Raw genomic sequence first — 25,802 nt, forward strand, 5'->3', positions numbered from 1 at the left:
TGTGTACTTCCATCTAAGACAGATACTGAGAAATTTTGTCTCTGGAAGGTTTTGAAAGTAAAAGAGTAGAATTCTTTTATAATGCCAGGAATGACACAATCCTTGAAAACTGAGTAGAAATATGTGGTACATTTAATTTCAAATTGTCTTTAAAGACTACATCCATTCTATCATTGTTTTGACATTATGATAATATTGAGTAAACACAGTCTTATTCAAATTTAGTAAAACATCACAGGGAACTTCTCTAGAGGTCTCTGTGAGTAATGTTAGTTGTCTATTCTTCATACACACAATTAATCAGAATTCCTTCACTAAGCAGCTCTACTATCTGCGGTAAAAATCAAGCAACTCTCCTCTGCCAACCCCAGTCTCACATTTTATTTATGCTCATTTCTACTTCTCTTTATAATCTCCGTTTCAGGCCCATATACTTGGGGTATTCCCTGATAGCTCAGTTGGTAAAGAATCTGCCTGCAGTGCAGGAGACCCAGCTTCAATCTCCAGGTTGAGATGATCTCCTGGAGAAGGAAATGGCAATCCACTCCAGTTTTCTTGCCTGGAAAAATCCCATGGTCAGAGGAGCCTGGCGGTCTACAGTCCATGGGGTCGCAAGAGTCGGGTACGACTTAGTGACTAAACCACCATCTAACACTTAAACTTTCTAAAATAGAGCATTTACTCTGAATTCCATTTCCTTCCCTGGTTGTGGCCATGTTTTATTTGGGAACTCAGAAGTCAAGAGATATAGAAACAGAAAAAGTCAGGGGAAGAAGTAACATCTTTCATTCTAATATAACACAAAGAGGGAATGCAATGGATAAAGAATTCTGATTCAATTTATGCCCATGGTCACCTCCTAAAAACTTGCATACAAAAGGCATTTGTTTTAATTTTGTTTTAATTCTGGTCTCCCCAGAAGAACACCCTATAGCAAGATTGTGTAGTCAAGTAATTTGGGGATGTGGTTCCAGGACACACTAGGGGAGTGAGGAAAAGTGAAATAAGGAAAACTGCCAATAAAGGGAGTGTTATCAAGCAAGCTAACACTGTGGGTATGTGAAGCTTAATATCACTTGAGAGCTCTGGGAGAAAATGTAGGAGGTAAACCTTGAATTTAACATATCTGAAGGGTAAGGTGGCTGGGGTATTTATCTACCAACTGCTACCTTAAAGGACCTTATTTCCTCTACTTTTCTGCCCTGCTCCAAGAATCAACAAAGAAAGCCCCCAAGTAAGAAGAGCCAAGTTCTGGTAATGGGAAATCAGGCAGCATGTTTGGGAATGATAAGGAGTGAATGGACATACTGTGGCAGGGGGTGGGGGAACTACTGTAAAATACATTTGGTCTTTAAATGCTGTCTACAACCTGCCTGGGCTTCCCTTGTGGCTCAGCTGATAAAGAATCTGCCTGCAATGTGGGATATCTAGGTTTGATCCCTGGGCTGGGAAGATCTCTTGGAGAAGGGAAAGGCTACCCACTCCACTATTCTGGCCTGGAGAATTCCATGGACTACAGTCCACAGGGTTGCAAAGAGTTGGACACCACTGAGCGATTTTCACTTTTACAACCTGCCTATATTTGGAGAGCATAATATTATGTTGTGATCACTACTCAGTTCCATTAATTGGTCAAAATATCAGGTCGCTCATATATTATGGATATTATTTGGTTACCTTTTTTTCCATCCAACTGACCAGCCAGCCAGCCAGCCAGCCATCTCCGTTCCTTTTTTTGCCTTTTGGGGAATTTTCTACCTACCTATCTACTTTCATCGTGTTGCAGCTTCATGTGACCTAATTCAGGCCAATGAATTTCAAGGAGATGGTTCTTGGATGCTTTGGGCAAGAACAACCCTGAAGAGAAGTGTGTGTGTGTGTGTGTGTGTGTGTGTGTGTGTGTGTGTGTGTGTGCACGCATGCGCAGAAGTTGGGCTCTGAAACCGTTGTAGGCAACTTTTACCACCATAAGGACAGATGAAGCTGAGAGGTTGACACAGAAAGGGAGAATTCATAAAGCAGTGAAAAACTGGAACCAGCACCCTGATGACACTTATTATTTAAATCACTTGGATGCAGTTTTGTCTGTTAGTTGCAGCTTTGGCAGTACTAATCAATGCATCCATTGAAACAGTTACTTATGGGTGTATTAGGACTAATCCTCCATTACATGTCACAGAGGGTGAAAATTTATGCTACTTTAACTAATTTTATAATTTTACTCTTACACCATAAAATCTCTTGGTTAATGCTGGCAAATAAGACTTCTCTGTCACTTTACTAATACCTATAAGCCATATTTTGTATTCCCATAATGAAAAATAATGTGATCCAGTAATAGGGCAATCATCATGTTCTGAAAGAAAGAGATTTTTAAATCTGCAGTTTGGGATTAGAGCTTTGCAACAGCCCAAGTGTTTACTATTTGAGAGGATGCTGGTGAAAGAAAAGGTTAACCTAATAGTCCCTGCTGTGCCCACATTGGCAAATGAAAGGCAATCACACAGATGGTGGCATTTGCCTGAGAGTTTAGTGCCAGAGGTGTCCTCTCAAATGCACATAAATTTGGATGGGATTTCTATCTTTTCCTAAAGATATGGAGGCAGGTTTGCCGGAAAATCTATTTTTCTACTAACAATAAAAATCACCACCACCACATGAATAATCAATCATTTAATAGTGACTATTTATTGATCCTTTGGTATATGCCAGGTTAGCAAGAAATTCAGCTTTGTTCTAGATTGTTGTTTGGTAGTCTTGGGTTATTTTAAAGTGAAGTACTTACAATTGTGCTTAACACACAGTAAACTATTAGTAAATGTTATCTATCACTCCTAACACTGCTAGAATTCTTCAGTTCTCTTAGGGAGAGAAAGACTCCAAAACAGGATTAAATTAAGTTTCATTCTTGACAGTCTAGTGTAGACTGGTATGGAAATAGGTACAAATGTATGGATATATAAAGAAATAAAGGAATGATCCAAACTGAATGTCTGATGCACAGGAGGCAGAAAGTAATGAACATAGCAAAAGAAATACTGCTGGGGGTTGGAGGGTAACAGGAAGACAAGATGTGTCTTGTTGGACTTCAGAGGGGCAGAAGGAGTGGTCACACTTGGAGATTTGTGATGTAACAGAGAAAAAAGAAGGTAGACACACTCCAGGTGGCCCAGGCAGGGTAGGACAAACAAAGGACAGAGGACAAAAGGGAAGAATATTGGGCAGTCTCACCAGGATGCCAGCCTGCATGAAAATGACTAGTGGGAGAAAACATCAGAGTATAGTCAGAGTTGCATTATAGAGGGGATGGACTAGAAGATAAATTTACTGAGGAACTTTTGCCTTTGCTGAACCCTTGGCATCCCTCACCCCCAGTAGGTATAAGGTTTGCTTGCCTGGAATTTTGTGAATAGTAGAGGCTCTTGTCAGAATCAACCAGGCATTGCAGAATAGTGTATTGGTGGTTTTGTAACACAGCTATCATCCATACTATTGACACATCTCAAGAGCTTGAAGGGAAGGCAGATTAAGGTGGAAGTTTAACATCTGTTACTGTTTTATGGTTTTGTCACCGTCTGGAAAATTTTTATTTAACTCTGTAGGAATGATACTAAAATATATATATACAACAATGGCTATTATTTATTGGTATCTCACTCTGTAGAGGCATGTCTCTGACTTTGCATGTATCGTATCTCTCATTGAATCCATTTTTGCAATGTCATTTTTGTCCCAATATTCAGATAAGGAAGCCAAGACACAGAGAGTTCATACACTAGTAAGGACTCTGCTGCTGCTGCTGCTAAGTCGCTTCAGTCATGTCCGACTCTGTGCGACCCCATAGACGGCAGCCCACCAGGCTCCCCATCCCTGGGATTCTCCAGGCAAGAACACTGAAGTGGGTTGCCATTTCCTTCTCCAATGCATGAAAGTGAAGAGTGAAAGTGAAATCGCTCAGTCGTGTCCGACTTCTAGCGACCCCATGGACTGCAGCCCACCAGGCTCCTCTGTCCATGGGATTTTCCAGGCAAGAGTACTGCAGTAGACTGTTACTGGGCAGTGCTAGTGAATCATGCCTCTCAGAATTCATCTCTATGCTGTTCACTCTCATTTTGACTGAACTTAGCTGTATATCATAGCTTTGGCCAATGGGATATTAACAAGTGTGGTACAAACATAAAGCTTGAAAAGGACTTAAACATTAGTGTTCTTCTGGACTCTTCTTCATGGAACTCAAACACCAAGCTGTCAGAAAGCCCAAGGAGCCACATGGGGAAGACCAACTGGAAACAGATGGAGGCTCCTGGCCTCCTGGCCCCAGCTGACCTCCCAGCCAGCACCAACTGCCACTCATGTGAGGCCATTTTGGATTTTCCAGCTTTCCCTGCACCTTGGTTGACACCACGTGAAGCAGAAGAATGTTGTGGTCAACTCTCAGAATCACGAGACATAATAAAAGCTTGCTGTTTTAAACCACTTGTAGGGTAGTTTCTTGTATAGCCTATATAACCAGAACAGAGTGAGATCAAAATTTAAATCAAGCAAGCTAGCAATGTGTAGAACTATACAGAAGTCAGTCAAATCTTCAAAGCCTAGCAGAATTCCATTTTTAAAAATTCCATTGCCTATGCCAGACTACATGATGACACCTGGGTTCATATCATCCCTTCTCTCTTCCCTGTTTCTGCTCTTATGTAAATATGCACGAGATCCTTTTTGGTGACATTATCTTTGGTCTCAGGAACAAAGAGTGACCTTATTAGGCTTCCAAACAATATCACTACTCTTTTCACATTTTAATTAGTGCCAAATTGTAGGCAAATCATTATGTAAATTGTTAGTGGAGGTAGTGGCTTTTCTGTCTCCTCCAGGATTAATATAACAACTCTGGTCCCAGGGAAGAAGTCAGTGACAAGGTCAGCATCCCGGTCAGAGATAGAATTAGAGAAAGGAAATATAAACTTCTTGTGCATCCAGGGAAAGGCTGCCCTTAAGCCTAGTGACTAAACAACAACTATCCAAAACAAGGGAACCCAACAAAATGTTTCTTTTTTATTTTCCGAATCAAATCTACTATATATTTCTATTATCCAAAACAACCATTCCTTCTTCCTCTGTACTGTCTCAGGCCCCATACTCTGTTACATACTCACATTCTCACCACAGCTTGAACTAAGCAATTATTACTTAGACGGGCTTCCCAGGTGGCTCAAGTGGTAAACAATCTGCCTGCCAATGAGGGAGATGTGGGTTTGATCCCTGGGGTGGGAAGATCTCCTGGAGGAGGAAATGGCAACCCACTCGAATATTCTTGCCTGGGAAATCCCACAGACAGAGGCCTGGTGGGTTACAGTCCATCGGGTTGCAAAGAGTAAGACACAATTGAGCATGCACACACATGCACTTAGACAGCTGCATGATTCAGAAAGCAATGATTCTTTCCATTTCTTCCTTCAAAGAAGTTCTATTAAACCATTCTTCCCAGCTTCTACCTGAAATCTCCTAGTCTGCAGTGAGGGGTATGCAGAAGGGGGATGGGAAAGCATTGACTTCACAATGTAAGTCTTCCAGAAGTGCTCCAATACTTATATCTTTGGGCTTTTTCTTGCTCCACCATTCAGATTTGGTTGTGGTGGGAGCAGATAGCATGACATTTACTTTATAGGTCCCTAGACCATGAGGAGCCACATATGAATGTGATGAAGATATGAGACATCCCCAAGCCAATGGACTTTGATCTTGATTTAGTTAAATGAGTGGGATTATGGATGGTCTGCCTCAGAGAGGCAGTGAGTATAGACATCGGAAAGAAAGTACATGGATATTTGGGCGATACTCGTGGAGATTCTGAAATGTAGCAATATACTGAGGATAGCATATTTATTTTGGTTCCCTTGGTTCCTTGAATAATTTTTAAAGCAGAGACTACGTAGCCAGGCTGGGAATTATGTGCAAAAGATACAAATGTCTATATTGCTTAAGTTATTGAAATCTGGAGTCTCTTGATTACTGTAGCTCAGTCTACAAGCTAACAAATCTAAGAAGACAATGATAACAACTGCATTTATCATTATGTAAGTAGTTCTAAAGTTGTCTCCTCTCAACAAATGTTCGATTCATAAACCCAGGTGTCTATTTCATTCATAACTCATCCTCCTCTTCTAGCAAGATATTTTCAATACTGGAGACAATAAATACTGAATATACCAATAAACAAATGCTGCTACTCTCCTAGGATTTCACATAAAGTATCTTTGCAAATTTTTATGACTCTCAAGACTACTAGCTTTTGAAACTATTGATCCTGAGCTAACATTATATGAGAGTTAGTATTGGTTGATTAGGGCTTCCCTGGTGGCTTAAATGGTAAAGAATCTTCCCACAATGCAGGAGACCTGGGCTTAATCCCTGCGGCTGGGAAGATCCCCTGGAGGTGGGCATAGCAACCCATTCCAGCATTCTTGCCTGGAGAATCCCCATGGACAGAGGTACCTGGTGGGCTACAGTCCATGGGGCCGCAAAGAGTCAGACATAACTGAACAACTAAGCACATCAGTTGATTAAGTACATAGGAATGTATCTGGAATATCTTACTTATGAGCAAGAAACCTGACAGATTAGAGGTAATGGTCAACTAATTGCATTGATGACCTTTGTATATGCACATCTCTGCAACATGACTTTTAAAGTTCTTACCATCAAGAGGTGCACCTTTCCCCCTTTCTTGAATCTGGACTGGTTTTATATCTCGTTTAAGAGTGTATTAGAAATGACAGCAAGCCAGTTCCGAGCCCGGGCCTCAAGAGAATGTGTACACGTCTGCTTTCTCTATTAGAATCCTTTTTTCTGCATGAGAAACAGTTCAGGCTAGCTAGGTAGAACAGGAGAGACCAAATGGAGTGGTGGTGAATCCTAGATAAGCCAGCTCTCAGTAATCTATCAGCTGATTGAAAAAGCACGAGTGAGAGCTTCTGAGATCATCCAAGCTTCTGCTTTATCAGCCTAGCTGATCCACAGACTGAGTGCAATTTAAAATGGTTATCATTTTTAAGTCAATTATTGGGTTGGTCAAAAGTTCTTTCAGGTTTTTCCATAACCCTGTACAGAAAAACACAAACAAAATTTTGGCCAACCCAATATTTTACAGGGTTTGTTACCTAATACTTTTGTAGCACTGGGTAACTGACCTCTAAGGGAAGGCCTGAAATGGGAGTGAAACTTGGTTAAGAGTTCCTCAGTAATATTACCAGAGTTCCAAATCTTAAAAGAAATGCAAATTTGAAAGTGTAACTGAAGGCAGATTCAATGCTTTGCAAAGACACCTGTACAAAAATTCATAGCAAACTAATGGAGGTAACTGGTGGAGAAGGGTTTTAAGAACATTATTAGAAGATTTAATAGCAGCTACATACTCTTAGCAGCCATTGCCTGAGGCAATGAAGGAGGGAAAAAAAAATACTTTGCCTTTTTTCCTCCCTCCGCTTTCCAGTCTGCTGCCAAAGCCTCCAGTGGGTTATATCTACCCAGAAGCTGGTGATCAAGGAATAAGCTGGGAGATAATGTGGGCCAAGGTCAACTTCTTGCAATATACACCATAGGAGGAGGAGGACCTGGAATGGATCTGAGAGCACAAGGTATATGAGGTGGGCATATGTGGGTTATAAATCCACAAAGGCTTATGTCTCAAAAGTATAAACAGGTTGCAAGTGCTCATGGGTTCTGTCAAAGCTGAATGTTTATCCTCTGGGGTTGGATGGATGTGCTTCACACAAACCAAGACAGAAACAGTTTTAGAAAAAGCCTCACCACTATCTGAGATTACACTGCCTGAATCTGCCAATGAATGGGACTGACAGTCAAATCCCACACAGATTCCTGACAGCTATCTTTCATATTCTTACTGTGTAAAGTGGAGACCAAGGTCTAGAGCATTGGCATTACCTGGAAGCCTGATGGGAATGTCATGTCTCAGATCCTACACAAGACTCACTGAATCAGAATTCTTGTTTTAACAAAATCCCTAAATAGTGCATGTATATGTTAATGATGGAAAAATGCTGCTCTGCATGATGACACAGAGACTCTCTCTTCCTTAGAATTTTATAATACCCATCTTATAACAGTAACCATAATTTCAAATATAGAAGAGTATTAAGATACATATTGTGTCTTTAGTTCCTCACTGAACTGTTGATGAGCAAATAAGCCTTTGTAAACATGAGGACATGGAAGGGAAAATTTTATGTAAATAGCCCATACTTCTGAGTTAGTGAGTGATGAATCTTCTTTGGGACTCAACTATTAGCGCCAAGTTTAGTGATCTTTGCAATAGTGAGTTGAGGTTGGAGGAGGGTAGGAAGATGAGGCAGGACCAGTCATTACATAAACCATTACAACATGTGAGGTCACATTCAGAAGTACCTACGTAAGAGCTAAGTGAGAAATTGGAAAGCAGTATCTTAAGAAATTTGATTCTTCATTCAAAGTAGAAGTGAGTATTTAACCATGTTGCATTCCAGTCTAAGGATAAACAAACTGAAGAAGTTAATGTCAACCACTTCCTTAATTATTTTAGTGCTTAAACATTGTTTTCATCCACTCTCAAGCCCTATAAAATCTTAACCACTGAGCATCTTTCCTATTAATGTTCCTGTTTCCTGGGCTATCCTGTATTGGTCACCAATGCATGAGTACCTATGTAGCATCTGAACACTAATTTTTCTCTCATCTTTCACCAGCATCATCAGCGATTCCAGTGGAAAGATGCACATTGCTGATATAAACAAAACAATAAGGCAGCTTCAAGGAGGTAACTGTACTAGTCTAGGATTTGTAACAATCGCAATAGCAACAAAAGCAATATTCACAATGATCATTGAGATTGTGATTGAAAAACAGATTTTCATTCTTTTATAAATGTCTAAGTGGGCCCAAGTATTATTGCCCCCTTCAAAACTGTTGATTCACTCATATCAAGAACAGGCAGAAGGTTTCACCTTTCCAAGAAATTTATTTTTAGACTGCCTTTAAGGTACACTTATCAGTCACAGATTGCCTACAGATTGCAACTATCAAGACAAACAGAATTTTCTTAAAGTATCCTTGCAATGACTTTGGTTTCTGGTCCATTTCCTGGTCCATCTTTTTCTATCCACTCTTGGCCAACTGTGCCAAAGATGGTGTATACTTTTCCCAGTGATAACTAAAAGCGTTTGCAAATTAGAACTGCACCATTCAGTTCAAATACTTTTACCTCTAAGGCAAAACAGATTGATTTTCTCTAGCCACAAACAATGAAATAGTCTCTCTCATATCTTATAATTAATTCTCATATCAGTAAATAAATTAAAAGGCAGCAGAACAAAATATGTCCACCATGCCCTTACCAGTCCCTGCATAACCAATACAGTGGCCTTGCCATGACCGATAAGGTGGATAAATGAGGGGAAGGCTGATTTTGGCATCCAGTTTACTCTCAGATAATCTAGCTCATCCTTCTCAGCTGACATGAGACAGAAATAACATCAAAGGGTGATAAACTCTTGCCTGCAAACCTGGGGTTCCACGGTTCACTGGCTCCAGGCCTAATCTATCAATCCATTTTCTACACAATAAAAGGTATGAAACCCATTACAGATCTGTTATAAGCCTTGGCAGGTGGTCTCCAACAAAAATGGGATACATCATCCAGTCCAACATACAGTGTCTCTTTTCTAAGGCTTGAAGTACTAGGGGTCAGCTGAGATGTATAAAGTAGTTAGGATTTAGTATTAAATTCTTTTAGGTACATAAATAAACTCACACAACTTACAGTATAAGCATAGAGATGTGACAAAAGTTCATTTCTGCTATTACTGACCTTTTATAAAATAGCCCTGTGATTTTATTTTTGCATTATTTATTGGCTTTGGCACATGATGCAATAAATGAAACTGGGTTAGAATTTACAATCTTGTGCTCTTCAATACATCTTTAATTTTCATTTGTTATTCAACAGCAGTTTAAGGAGTTAGTATATGAAAACCTCCACTTAATGCCATTTCAAGGTCGTTAAGTTATTAGAAAGAAAGGCAATCCCTCTAGTGTCAGAGTTGGCACTATATAATCTAGTCATTCCAAAGCAAAGGCATTGTAGATACAAGAGGAGCAACTTTTTATATTAGCAAAATCTCTTTTAATCATATCATTTCTTTTCCTTTCTAATATTCTTTGCTATAGGGCAAACATCTTTGTGCTAATAAAGGACTTATTTAAAAAATGTCATACTGAAGGTCAGAGTTATAATTTTTTTTCCTTTTTTTTAAAAAAAATCATCATTATACTTCTCTTCATGTTAAATTCATTGTGAACAGGGAAGAAAGTTTGCCAAGAATAGTCACATCTGTTTTTCATCTGAAAGTAGTTTACCTTTAATAAAATCTGGTCCACAGCATATTTAAATGACAAATTTACATACTCCGTGCACATTCTCAGTATGTATATAGTGGAAAAGTAAAATTTTAATATGGAAATGACGTGATGCACAAGCGTTGGATTTTTGTTTGTCCATATGGTTAAAAGGGCTTCCTTGGTAAAGAATCCAGCTGCAATGCAGGAGAGAGTTTGATCCCTGGGGCAGAAAGATCCCCTGGAGAAGGGAATATCCACTCCAGTATTCTTGCCTGGAGAATTCCATGGACAGAGGAGTCTGGTGGGCTACAGTCCATGGGGTCACAAAGAGATGGACACAACTGAGTGACTAACACTTTCACTTTTCATATTTTTAAAAAGAGCACAGCACTGAAATGAACAAATTGTCTAGTATTAGGCAGAAGTTTCCTGACTGAACATAATCTAGCACCAATGGAACTTTCTACAAATGCTTTCTCATCACTCATTCCATCAAAACAGAGGAAACCAACATGATGAATGGAGGTAGGGGAGGGGGCAGGGAAGCAGTGTGTAGGCTCAATCACACCCTGTCTGGATTTCTAAGTTCAAGTCAGCTGAGCATATTGCAAAGGTGCTCAGGGTTATTTCATCTGCAGTTCTGCTTATACTTCAGCATGAAAATGTTGGTGTTTCAGAATCATGGTGGACTACTTAGACTTACTTCACAGCCAATGTGAGGAGGAAAAACAAATCATTTTCCAGAACTTTTTATCTGAAATGCTAGTCAGTCCTAGATAATGGGAGTAATGAGATCACTGGAAATAGAGAATACAGGATATAAATTCTCTGTGTTCTCCATTAGGCGTCTTAGTCTTAGAGCCTCTATCTCTCCTCTGGTCCAGCTTGTGGATTTTGTTTATTTTAATAAATAAAATAGGCGGCACATGTTTATTTCAGCTTTCTTCCTGAGGGCCGTATTTATAGCTGTTTTTTTTTTTCTTTTTAAGATGGTGAGTATTATTCAGTCCCCCACCAAATGTAAGTATGTGGATCTTCCTAGAGGATATTATGATTAGCCAAAACAACAACAACAACAAAACAGTCACAGAAGGATAAATACTGCATGGTTCCGTTTCAATGAGGTATCTAAAATAGCCAAACTCACAGAAACAAAGAAACATAGAGTGATGGTTACGGGAAAAGGGTGAAAGGGAAACATAAATTGTTCAATGGATGAAAAGTTTCTGGAGACATGTTATAAAGTATAGTGCCTATAGTTAACAGTACTGTATTGTACTCTTAAAAATGTGTTAAGAGTGTAGATCTCCTGTTAAGTTGCTCTTATCACACTTAAAAAAAATATGGTGACTCAGAATTTTGTGCTTGGTCTTTGTGTTTTTCTATTCTAACTTTATACTTAATGTTCAAAGTTAACATTTTTGACCAGTTACAATGCACCCAATGCTGTGTTATGCGTTTTCTATGTCTCATTGAATTTTCACCAAAACCTGGAAAGTATGTTATGTGATTACCTGAATTTTGCGGATATTATAACTGAAGGGTGAAAGCTATAATCCATAAACCTCACTATTAACCACCACAATAAACTGCCTTTTCACAACTCCAGTTTACTTTTTGTTTGTGAAATGTCTGATCTATATTCTTGGCACTGCCTGAAGTCGTTTGGAAAGTTAAAAATCACACATTATTATAAACTTACTGTTGTTAAATTTTGATTAATTCAGTAGTAATGGGACAGGCTGGAAACTAGGACCCTTTGCTGCAGGGCTGCAATGCTTGCGCCTGGGCCTATCTCTCCTCAAGCAACAAAATACAAAGAAACATATGAGGATAAAAATAACTGCATGCATGTGCAGTTAGGGTAAATTCTGGACAAGAGATACGGAGAGATCAGAAGACCCAACTGCCACTTCTGAAGAGCCGGAAGCAAAAGCAGGGTACTGTGCCTGTCCCCCTGTACACAACACCACAAAGGGGTGGGCAAATCACCTAAGTCACCTCTTTCACCCGATTCCTGGACATATCCCTACCTTCACCCCATGAAAGGAACAAGCTTGCCCCACCTTGGGGAGTGAGCAAGCAAATCAACCTGTTATTTGTATTTGACCCCCTGAATTTCTTGTCTGGCCTCTGATCAATTTCTATTGATGAGGAGGCCAAGAACCCCGGTGGGTAAAGTAATGGCAGTCAGGTTTCTAGGACAGGCCAAATGTCTCAACTCACTGAGGTGTCAAGAAAACATTAGTGGTGATGATAATAATAATACTTGTTGACTACTGGGTCAGGCCTACTTTTAAGAGCCTGATGCCACTCCCAGGCTCTTAAAAGTAGGCCTCTGGGGTAACCTGATATCTTTTTCAGTCTTCCAAAGTGGGAGCTTACTCATGAGAGTGAAAGAGGGAGCTATTGAAAATAATGATGGGATAACAGGCACAGTCATGAATCATGACACACAGCCTAATAAAGACTCCTATCTTCCTGTGAAATTATATGAAGCAAAGTCAAGGATGCTTATGTTACAAACTTTACTACTCTGCCAGTCAACTCTCAGCTTCAAACTATTTATCAACTACAAATTAGAGATATGAAAAGTTATAATGCCTAGCTCTATGTAATTCTGAATGTCTTTTAAATAATGCAAGAGTGGGAATGGATTATGATATGCTTCGGAGAGCATGTGGCACATAGTGGTCACTCATTAGATGTCTGTTGAATGAATTATTGAAATGAATGAATAAATGTTACCATGAAATTATTAACTATATAAAAGAAACTTTCAAGATGATGAACTTCCAAGAATTATCAGGCTATATATGTTAGTAGTAAATAGGCAAACAACACTTTTTTAAAAAATTGCTTTTAAAGATTCTTTTCTTTCGTTAAACAAAGTAATTCACATTAAGGGCAGGATTGAATGTTCACTACTAGAACAATCTATTAATCATGGCCTTTGCTAGGAAAATAATCAATCAGAGCAAATGTCTGTTTTTGAGCAAGGAATGGAAAAGCCAAGCTTTAGCTTGATTTAATTTTCTCATTTTTACTCACATTTATAGTAATGGCAAATAACTACTGGCATTGCGTGGCAATCATATTTGGAAAACAACCAAATATTTGTTTACCTGACACAAATGAACAAATGTAAAATGTTTACTACTTGAATGGATACTAAGAAGTAACATAATTAGGGATTAATACAAAATGAACCAGATTTCTGGAAATTTAGGTACAGTTATTTGTACAATGCAGATCATCTGGCCTATGAATTTTACCATATGTATTTTTACTTTCATAATATTTATTTTATGATTAATTTTGAAGATGATTCTTGACTATTATCAATATTACAAAACTTACTCCTATATAGAAGCTTTGCTACATAAATTAATTTTTAAATCTTACTTTTTAAAAGTCATGTCATAGTTTTTTTGTTAAAAGGCACTTAACTGAAATTTACTTTCCAGTAAAATTTCTTATTATTGTTGTTTTGCCACTAAGTCATGTCTGACTCTTTGTGACACCATAAACTGTAGTCTGCCAGGCTCCTCTGTCCATGGGATTTCCCAGGCATGAACAAACTAGAATAGTAATTTACCATTTAAAAATAAATGGCAAACTATGAGGCAAAATTTTAAATATATTCAATAAAATGAAATTTATTATGACTAATAGGAATGCATAATATATACTACTTATAAAGTTATTTAACATCAAAAATAGTAGACATATAACTAATTCTGAAATAAACATGGTTTCTTGTATTAGATAATTAAAAGTGGTTCATAGTAAAGAAAGTTCTGGAATATAAGTTGAAAACATGGCATTCAGTTTTCCAAAAAGGGCAAAAAGCAAAGCAAAATCATTCATATGATTTCTTTAAATTAAAAGAAACCTCAAGTTTTCCTTCAAATGAACAATGGAATGACATGGGAAAATACTGAATCAAAACTATATTTTGCAATAATTTTTAAATTTAAATAATGTGTTCTCAAATAAGTCATATAATCTTTCTAGGATTTAGTGTTCTAATCTAGAAGATGTGAGAGTAATTTGGTTTCATTAAGCTCCTTCCATCTGAATAATGCTATGAGTCTACAAAAGAAATGTTCCATCTTTCTACTTTTTCATTCAAGTGCAGGAAGCTTATAAGATGATTCAAAATTAAGACTGATAAAAAATATTTTGGTTTTAAGTAATGGGTAGTCTGTATGCAGGTCAAGAAGCAAAAGAACCAGACATGGAACAACAGACTGGTTCCAAACTGGGAAAGGAGTGTGTCAAGGCTGTATATTGTTACCCTGTTTATTTAACTTATATGCAGAGTACATCACATGAAATGCTGGGCTGGATGAAGCACAAGTTGGAATCAAGATTGCCGGGATAAATATCAATAACCTCAGATACGCAGATGACACCACCCTTATGGCAGAAAGTGAAGAGAAACTAAAGAACCTCTTCATGAAAGTGAAAGAGGTGAGTGGAAAACCTGGCTTTAAACTCAACATTCAAAAAACAAATACCATGGCATCTGGTCCCATCACTTCATGGCAAATAGATGGGGAAAAAATGAAAACAGTGACAGACTTTATTTTCTTGGGCTCCAAATTCACTGCAGGTGGTGACTGCAGCCATGAAATGAAAAGACACTTGCTACTTGGAAGAAAAGCTATGACCAACCTCGACAGCATGTTAAAAAGCAGAGACATTACTTTGCCGACAAAGGTCCATCTAGTCAAAGCTACGGTTTTTCCAGTAGTCATGTATGGATGTGAGAGTTGGACCATAAAGAAAGCTGAGTGCCAAAGAACTGATGCTTCTGAACTGTGGTATTGGAGAACACTCTTGAGAGTCCCTTGGACTGCAAGGAGATCCAACCAGTCTGTCCTAAAGGAAATCAGTCCTGAATATTCATTGGAAGGACTGATGCTGAAACTCCAATACTTTGGCCACCTGATGTGAAGAAATGAGTCATTGGAAAAGACGCTGATGCTGGGAAAGATTGAAGGCAGGAGGAGAAGGGGATGACAGAGAATGAGATGGTTGGATGGTATCACTACTCCATGGACATGAGTTTGAGCAAGCTCTGGGAGTTGGTGATGGACAGGGAAGCCAAGTGTGCTGCAGTCCATGGAGTCACAAAGACTTGGACATGACTGAGTGACTGAACTGAACTGAAATGTGTAGTTGAAAAAATACCTACATGTAACTGCTAAAAGAGCAGTAAAGAAAAGGAAACACAAAGTGTCAAGGGCAGGAGAAGATGAAAGAAGGATTAAAAGAGAGTAGGAGAGAACGTGTCACATATGCTACCCAGGCACAAAAAAAACCTGACATGTATGCATTTAGAAAAGTAGATTCATGGTAGACATAGATAGTTATCAATTCACATGAGTTACTGCAGTCATGTCCAACTCTTTGCAACCCTGTGGACTGTAGCCCATGAGACTCCTTTGTCTATGGGATTCTCCAGAGAAGAATATTGGAATGGGTTGCCATTCCCTTCTCCAGGGGATCTTCCTGATGCAGGGATCGAACCCATATCTCTTTTGTCTCCTGCATTGGCAGGTGGGATATTTACCACTAGAGCCACCTAGGCAAAGACATACATTACAGAGAAAAAAAAGAAGAGAGTAATAGTGGTGGGGAGAGGTTAGAAGGGAGGGAACACTCCCTACCTACCTACCTACACACACACACACACACACACACACACACACACAAGTTCAGAGAACATACAAAGAAATATGATGAGTATATTGAAATCAACACAGAATCAGACATGTGTATGAAGATTAAAGAGTGAGACACTCGGAGAAAGAAAGAAAAAAAATACATAGACATTAGTTTTAATTACATTGCCATCCTGTAGATCTTGTGGATATTATTGTTAGATTGTAAAACTCAAAATACACACTAGACAAAAATGAGGATATCACTTCATGGTCCTTATCTGGAGGAAACCATAATTTAAACCAAGACATATATTTCACCTCAAAGCAACATTTTCCACCTGTGTTATACACAGGTGCTGGCTCGGCCACAGCAAGTTAACACAGTTTTGCAACAAACCCATTAGAGAGTGCACCAGTCTCTTAAAGGAACAGCTATATTACCTCTCATCACTGTTTTCTGAATTCAGTAATAAAACATAAAAGCGCCAAAATAATTGGTAAGTTGGCTAAATACACAAGGTGCAATGTAATAGAGTCAGCTGTGTAAAAATGCACCTGACATCAGGTATTGTATTAGCAGGATGTTTTTAGAAATACTGTGTTTAGGAACTTCATGTCTGTGTTCCAGCAACCACGGCCTACTGTTACAATTCTAACACTCACTCTAGCCTTTCAATGGAGGAGTGTGCTAGAGAATACAGGCAAGGGGGTCGCCATTATTACTTCTCTCTTCTAATGACTGAGAATTTAAGGTTTAATGATGATCAAGACCATCTCTTGATCATCTTGACCACCTTATTTTTTTTAACTGTTGACTTGTGTAATGACATAAATTGGCTTTAATCATTCATTTTCCATTCTTAAATTAATTCAACAGGGATAGGGTGGCATTAGGATTGAGAAGAGACAAATACTTTTTAGTATGACTAGTGAATATGATTCCAAATTCTGTGAACTTTAATGGCAAAGACATAGTATAAAAATTATAATATTGGGATAAAGACACAGATATTATGAATGATATAGAAATATAAATCTATACACAAGATGGTGTTCATAGTCTTAGTTTTAATTTTCTACCACAAAAAAATGACATTCTATTCTGTTGCAGAAAAGATAAAATCTTGACATATGCATCACTATTCACAAAGCTACTATTATATGTTTTTGACAGTTCTCTCACATTTCCTATAATTATAATTTTTGTGTTCCTTTTTGTAATATCAAGGAATGTTTGGGGACATCTTTCCTCCTTGTTCTCTTCTTATGAGGAATGATTTTATTTGTAAAAGTGTTATGTGTCTACAACATTTAATTACTAGGAAAATACTTTCCCTCAACATGCAAGTGTCTATATGTATATGTGGCTATTCTGAAATCATTAAAGGAAGAAACTTTACATTTTACAGTAGGACAAAATTAACTTAAAAAATTTAAATTATGATTATTTACACAACTGAAAGTGCTGATATATAAAAATAAAAGATCCCCCCAAATATCTAATTGCTTGAATTATAGAGATCAAAACACACATTTTGAATTTAATGTCATATAATTGGTACTCATTTCAGTTCATAAATATTTTTTCAGCCATGTAAATGATCTGCTTCAAGAACTTCAGCATCATCAATTAAAAAACGTAATGAATATTCTGACAATTAAAAACTCAGTCTCTATTTTTTTTCTTTTCAAATCATCTATGTAAAGAATGTTTCTCAGTGTAACTTTTTCATGGCTCTCAATTTGGTCCAGTATTGATGAATGACAAGCAATTCTTTACAGGCAATTATGCCATTTTTGAAGGAATCAATTTCATTTTACATGAAAATTATACTTCTGAGGTATGTTCTTGGTATGGATTTGCTCCCGGTTTGAAGGATTACAATTTGCTTTATATTTTGAATAGAACAAAGTTAACAGGTATTAAGTGTGCTCAATAAGGTAGTAGAGATGTGGTCAAAAGTGGATGAGAGGTTTCAAAACATACTTGGAAGGTCAAAAGCATATATGGAGAAAGTACATATGGGGATACAAAATGTAAGGGAGAAGAAGCCTTTGGTACAGGGGATCTGAACTTGGCAAAACCTGGATAGTGTTTGGATTAAAGATGTCATGATGTCTGAGAATAAGAGCATATATGAAAGCTTGTAGATGAAAATTTGTGTCAATATCAAAACTACTGCATAATAAATGGCCTTCTTTTAACACTGACCTATAGGCAAAACTAAATCAAAACAGTGAGTGTGGTTCGTACCTAGAGAAATTGAACTTCATGTCTGGAAAGAATTTTAGCATTGGTATGAATAGCTCAGAATAAAGCCCACTGTATTATAGACTTTGAAGGTCTCTTTCAACAAGAGACTCAGCTTTCTACCTTACTACATAGAGTAAAATATCCCAGTTAAGACCCATTCAGGTAGTTAGAGTTTGTAGTCTATTTTCTTCTTTGTAAATATAAATATACACAGGATCCCTAGCAGTATTTTAAAAAGTTTACAACCCCAAAAGGGAAAATAGCATGGGAATGGACAAATTCCTTGAAAGACACAACTTATAAAAGCTGACACACCAAGAAATAAAAATCTAACCATTCCTGTATCTATTTAAAAAAATGGATCCATTATCAAAAATTTTCTCACCAAAAAACCTCAATAATAACAACAAAACGAAACATAACACCCCATGCACTGATGGCTTTACAACTGAATTCTTCCAAATATCTCAGGAAGAAATGATACCAATATTCACCAATTTTTCACCAGTCTTTGTATCATTCCAGAACAAAGAAAGAGAGAACCTCTGAACTTGATTATTAAGACTAGTCTAACATTGCTATCAACACTCGAGAAGGATTAAAAAATAAATTACAGAACATTTCCTGCCATGAACAAAGATATAAAAATCATAAACAGCATATTAGAAAACTGAATCCAGCAATCTATAAAAAAGTAGAAGACATCATGGCCAATAGGATTTATTTCTGGAATCCTAGAGTAGTTTCACATTCCAAAAACAATGACTATCGTTTGTCACATTTAGAGGGAAAAAAAACATAGGATCTTTTTAATAAATGCAGAGAAAGTTATGAATAGGTTACCTATTCATAGTAAAAGCCTGAGAAAAAAGAATAGGGAAAAAATTATTTAACCTGATTCAGAGGATCTATAAAAAGTCCTATAAGGAACATAATATTTAATGATTAATTACTGAAAGCAGACCACCTGAAACAGGAAATGATTCAAGGCCTCCCATTATCACCCCTTCTCTTAAACATTGTTTTAGAGGCCCAAGTTTATGCAAAAACAATTAAAATCCTAAGGACTGAAAAGAGAGAAACTACCTTTATTTGATGCCATGACTGTGCACATTAAAGAAATCCAAAATGTTTTACAAAACATTGATATTAGTATGTGAATCTGGTAAGGACACTGGATGTGTGTTTACCATAAAAAATCTATTTTTATATATCAGCAACAAAAAGAAAATAAAACTTGAAATGAATCCCATTTATAAAAGGACTAAAACATCAAATATCTGGGATTAAATCTAATAAAACGTGTAGGTCCTCTGGATTGAAAACTACAAAGTATTTCTAAAAATGCATTAAAGGAGTCCTCAGTAAATGAAGGGATATAACATTTTCACAGATTAGATGACTCAATAGTGTAAAAATGTTAACTGATCTATAAGCTCAACACAATTCAAATCGATATTCTGGAAGGCTTTAGTAAAAATTGGCAAGTTGGTTCTAAAATTTATTTGGTGAACCAAAAATAGCAAAAAAAACAATCTGGACTAAGAAGAATAAGGTTTGAATTTTTATACTACCAGATCCTAATTTTTTTTGTAAAACAAGTATGTGGGTTTGTGTGTGTGTTATATACATGTGTGTATATATACACACACACATGTATACATGCACGTATATACATTGTATGTATACGTGCACACATATATACACATATGTATGTGTATGCACACACACATACATATATATATACACACAAATATATGTTGTTGTTGCCTTCTCAGACTATTCTTTCAGAATGGAGGGACTTTTCAGATATAACAGCAGCAAAGAATCCCTCTGCCAATGCAAGAGACGTGAGTTCAATCCCTGGGTCAGGAAGATCCCCTGGAGAACCCAGACAACCCACTCCAGTATTCTTGCCTGGAAAATCCCATGGATAGAGAAGCCTGGTAGGCTACAGTCCATGGGGTTGCAAAAGAGTCAGACACAACTTATGACTAAACAACAACAAATGTGTATATTCACATATATACATTGTGTGTATATATACACATACACACATACACAATAAAATATTGTTCAATGATACCTGCTACAACCTGGGTGAAACTTTAACATCTTATGCCAGGTAAAATAATCTCAACACAAAGGGACAGATACAGTGTGAGTCCACTTATATGAAATCTCTAGAACAGGCAAAAACATACAGACAGAAAGTAGATTAGAGGTTACTTTTAGGGAGATGGGTTCAGGGGTAGGGTGATGGGGAGTTATTGCTTAATGGTTACAGAATTTCTCTTTCATGTTTTAGAAACAGATAGTGGTAATGGTTTCACATTGTGGATATAATAAATGACCATAAATTGTATACTGTAAATTGTTAAAATGAAAAATCTTATGCTATATATATGTACAATTTAAAAAGTAAATATACCAAAACCATTGAACTGTACATTTTAAAATGGGTGAATTACATGGTATATAAATTGTATCTCAAGCTGTTGAAAGATGATTGTTAAATGTACCCCTCTGGTACTTTGAATTGATGCTTTAGAACTGTGGTGTTGGAGAAAACTCTTGAGAGTCCCTTGGGCAGCAAGATCAAACCAGTCCATCCTAAAGGAGATCAGTCCTGAATGTTCAATAGAAGGACTGATGCTGAAGCTGAAACTCCAATACTTTGGCCACCTGATGCGAAGAACTGACTCATTGGAAAAGACCCTGATGCTGGGAAAGATTAAAGGCAAGAGGAGAAGGGGATGACAGAGGATGAGATGGTTGGATGGCATCATCGACTCAATGGACGTGAGTTTGAGCAAGCTCCGGGAGTTGGTGATGGACAGGGAAGCCTGGCGTGCTGCAGTCCATGGGCTCACAAAGAGTTAGACACAACTGAGCAACTGAACTGAACTGAACTGAACCCCTCTGGTGGGAGATGTTGATAACAAGGGAAAGTGTGAATTTGGGGGGAGGAGTCTTTGGGGAATCACTGTAACTTCCTCTCAGTTTTGCTGTGAACCTAAAAATGCTCTAAAAACACAAAATCTTCATTAAAAAATTAAACTACTGAACTGGAAAAAAAAAAGAAAGATGACTGTTACAAAGCCACTGCAGTACTAGTGGAAGGACATTGATAATCAAGAGAATCCAGAATAGATTCATATATATATATGTTCACTTGATTTATGACAAGGTTGTCATAGGAGTACAGTAATACTGATAAATAGCCTTTTGATGGACCAGTTGATGTTGCTTTTTAAAAAATTCATATGCACCGCTTGGTTTTAAAGAGCAAGTATGCATTAATTTGATAAACAAATTAAAATATTATATTAAAAAAATAAAATATTAGATTTAATAAGTATCCAAGAAAGATGAAGACTCACAAGTAACTAAGTAAACAAATAAACAGTAAATAAATAAAATATCTTTTAGAGAAAGTTAGCATGCATTGATCCTTGATTAAGTCTATACTATTGGTGGTGGTGGTGGTGGTGGTGGTGGTGGTGGTGGAGGTGGTTCAGATGCTAAGTCGTGTCCGACTCTTGCAACCCCATGGACTGTAGCCTGCTAGGCTGCTCTGTCTTTGGGATTCTTCAGGCAAGAATATTGTAGTGGGTTGCCATTTCCTTCTCCAGAGGACCTTCTGGACCCAGGAATCGAACCTCGGTCTCCTGCATTGCAGGCGACCTTATTAGTAAGGATAAGTAATTTTGATTTATGATACTCATTGACCTGGACAACCTCCATCTTGCTTAAATATTGTCAACCTACACCTGAACACTGAATGAATCACTTCATCTTTTTTCTAGTCTCTTCCTTTAGAATAATTCTGTAAAGTAATAGTGGTATATAACTTGGCATTTGGTTATTACTGTACCATCATTCACCATCAACATTCCTTCCATTCACAACAAATCATACATACACCCAAATCAAATGGTCAGTTAAAATAAAAACAAAATAACAATCCATAAAACCAGCCCTCTCCCCAGCCTTACCAATTAAGCACCATGAAACAAAAGAAATGCTTGCAGCATTTAACACATGTGACAGGACAGATGGTTAATGTCTAACCTTTATCCACTGAAGATTTGTCTGCTTGAGCTTATTTTCAAGTTTATCTTGCTCTTCTGGGCTTATGGGAGCACTTACAAGCACTGTTCCTCCTGTTTCATTTAATTGTTTTAGAATTCCCTGACGCAGGGGCAACTCTTCGGCCAGTAACTGAAACAGACAAATGCAACAACATTTAAAATGAATTACAGCACAATGCCAACTACCTTGTCTTTGCCTCTATTGATTAATCTATCAAAATAAAGAAAGACCGGAGGCCCACCAGTTCCTTAAATACCAAATTTTCTACAGAGCGTACAGCTGGTGCACTAAGACACCTATGCCTAAGAAAATCAGCCCATCCTACAAAGGATCAGAATATCTTGTATCCCTCAGAGATTTTTTTTTTCCTCAAGAGAAGAATGTTATGTAGTATGATAAGCTCTAAAACAATACCTTAAACAGTGTTAAAAGTCTAAAAACACACCTCTCAGAATAATCTGGGCAAATTTAAGCATCCTCTCAGGTATTAGGTCTCTATACTATGACTTAGCATAGTAAGAAATTGCATTATCATATTTAAAGATAACTAAGAACATACCTGCTACCAGGCATTGTGCTAACTAACCTCTTCACATATATTATCTTTATATGATGCTTTATATAAAAATGTTAACGTAATATAGTAATATCATGAGGTAGATCTTACTATCTTCATCTTACATAGAAGGAAACTGAGACAGAGTGGTTAAATATCAGATCCAAGGACACAGAAGTAGCAAGCAATAGACTGGTGATCCAAACTTGGGTGTTTTCATTCAAGAACACTTAATTTTGATACCTGCACATTCCTGAATTTTTCTTATTCATTTAACATCACATTGAAAGTGCCCTTTTTTATGATCTACAAAGCTATCATAGTTTTATTAACTGTCTTTTATTTATTTGTATCTTCTATTAGCCACATGAGGCTATTTAAATTTAAATTAACTGTCAATAAAATTAAAGACTTAATTCTTCAGTCACATCAGCTACCTTTCAAGTACTCAAAAGGCAAGTGCAGCTAGTGGCTACTAAAATTGCTAATATTCAACACATTTATCATGTTGTTAAATGATATTGGATGGTGCTATAGGACGGTGTTGATCTAGACCAAGGGGAAAAAAAGGAAATCAATGCATATTTATTAATAAGGGAACACCACCAAACATGTCTCTTAAATGAGTTATCAATTACTTTCCTATATATACATGTATAACACTCAATATATTTAGGAAAGATGAATTTTTAAGAACAGACTGAGTTTATTTTTCCATGGCATAACATCCTCAAACTATGGATCAAAAACTTTTTATTTTTTGACTCTCAAATACCTAATACATTATCTGACATATACTAGGTACTTAATATTTGTTTACTGAATTAAGCAATATTTTACTTCTTATACTTTATCCTCTGTCAGGTACACATTTCTTATTTCACAGAAATAAGTAGCTGACATGGAGTCCAATCTGGATGTGCAAATCAACTGAATCATTGATAAAGAAGCAGTTCCATTTCTCTTTGATTCTGTGACCTTGTAAAACGAGGATAGTAACCATTTTGGAAGTTTGATAAGATTAAATAAAATAGCAGATGTAAATACATCTAATACTTAGTATGTAACAGGGGATGATTGAATGTTAATTTCCCTTTCCCTTCAAGAATTAAAGTAAAACAGATCCAAAGGAGTTTCTTTCCTAAAACTTAAACCATGAAAGTTAATCCAACAGCACAATCAAAGCATCTCGGTCAGCCAGGAGAGCTAATCAGAAAGCAGCAGACATCAAGTGTGTTAGTTGCTCAGTTGTATTTGACTCTTTGAGACCCCATGGACTGTGGCCGGCTAGACTCCCCTATCCAGGGGATTCTCCAGGGAAGAGTACTGGAGTGGGTTGCCATTCTCTTCTCCATCATGTTAAGTGGGCATAAAAAACCACTTGAACACACCAGAAGTTTTATTCAACCAGTATCGAAAGTGAACCAACATCCCCTCCCCTTACCCTGCAGACAAACCAAACCAAACCAAACCATTGCTTCAGGCAAATAGAATGCCTTTAATTAGAGGCTGAAGTAGGGAGATTGATTTGGCAATTAAGATCTTCCATAAGAAATGAGATCATTTCTAAATGAGATTCTCCCCAGTTTTTAAAATAATTTGGAGCTGTGCAATTCTCCATTAAGTCTAAAATTAATTTCAAATCAGTTTAAAAAGTATCACTATGCATTTTATACACACACATACACAAATAGAAACATACCTATATATCCCATACATACTTTTAAAAATATATACATACTCACTGGGCTCAGACAAAATCAAGTTGTGAGAAAAATTACTGAAGAACTATCAGTATCCTTATACCTTTTTTTTTTTATTTTTTGGCTATACCATGTAGCTTGTGGGATCTTAGTTCCCCGGCCAGAGATTAAACTCAGGCCACAGCAGTGAATGGCCAAGTCCTAACCACTGGACCACCAGGGAATTCCCCCTAGGTTCACATACAAGTAGGCCCTGGGAGATTTTAGAAAATAAAATTACCTTGACTTCCTCAAGCTTTTCTTTTAGTTGCTGCTCATTTCCAAGTTCAAGCGGAATACTAGAAATGTTATCTGCTTCTTCCAACCATAAAACAAATTCATTCAAATCTCTTTGAAATTCTGACAGGATATTCTTTTGTTCTTCTAACCTGGAGAAGAATAAAATTATTTTAAAGAACATATTTCTCAAGTTTTATTTTTTTATTTAAGAAAACTCAAAAAAGCTGCACACACTTTTTTAAAACAAGCCATTTTGAAGATGCTAACGATATAATATTTTTAAGGATGTAATATTTTAAAGGCTTAGTCAAATATCACCATTGGGGCAAAACTGTTTCTGGTTGAGAACAACTTCACTAGAGTAAGTATATAAAGTGAAATGACATGTTTTAAGGTGCTTAAATGAAATACATCTTTATGGAAAATTGTAAAGCAAAAACAAGGGAATTAAATGAAAACACTAAATTATTACATGTTCAAATGTTTTCCAAATTACAACACAAAATCCTTTTGGAGGAAAGAGGGAATTGATTTAAAATACTTAACATATGTTGTACTAGTGGATGTTGTTAATTATAAAAACACATATACTGTATGTTACTCAATTAGCCATAAACTTATTCTTACATATTGAATCAGAACGCAGCTGAGCAAAATAAGCTGCACTTATTTAACAATTTACATTTTTTTTGTTTTATTGTCTTTTGGGAACTATGTATCTGTGGTATGTAAGCTTTTGAACTGAAGTATAATATACATATAGCAAAGTGTTCATATAACTATAGAGATCAATATAGTTTTAAAAAATGGATACACCAACCCTTGGATACATCAAAGGAATAAAATGTTAT

At 36.9% G+C, this 25,802-nt stretch overlaps 1 protein-coding gene across 7 annotated transcripts in view; it reads right to left on the reverse strand.

Moving 5' to 3' along the window:
* DMD (dystrophin) overlaps nucleotides 1-25,802 on the reverse strand; it is a 2,687,035-nt gene that overhangs the window by 825,251 nt on the left and 1,835,982 nt on the right. For all 7 annotated transcript variants that reach the window (XM_070291485.1, XM_070291489.1, XM_070291490.1 and 4 more), the window contains exons 46-47: nucleotides 24,953-25,100; nucleotides 22,393-22,542 (exon numbers count right to left, since the gene is read on the reverse strand). In XM_070291485.1, coding sequence (XP_070147586.1) covers nucleotides 22,393-22,542; nucleotides 24,953-25,100 — 298 coding nt within the window. The remainder of the gene's footprint in view (nucleotides 1-22,392; nucleotides 22,543-24,952; nucleotides 25,101-25,802) is intronic.

The sequence above is a fragment of the Ovis canadensis genome, chromosome X, assembly GCF_042477335.2.
Source record: "Ovis canadensis isolate MfBH-ARS-UI-01 breed Bighorn chromosome X, ARS-UI_OviCan_v2, whole genome shotgun sequence".
NCBI lineage: Eukaryota > Metazoa > Chordata > Mammalia > Artiodactyla > Bovidae > Ovis > Ovis canadensis.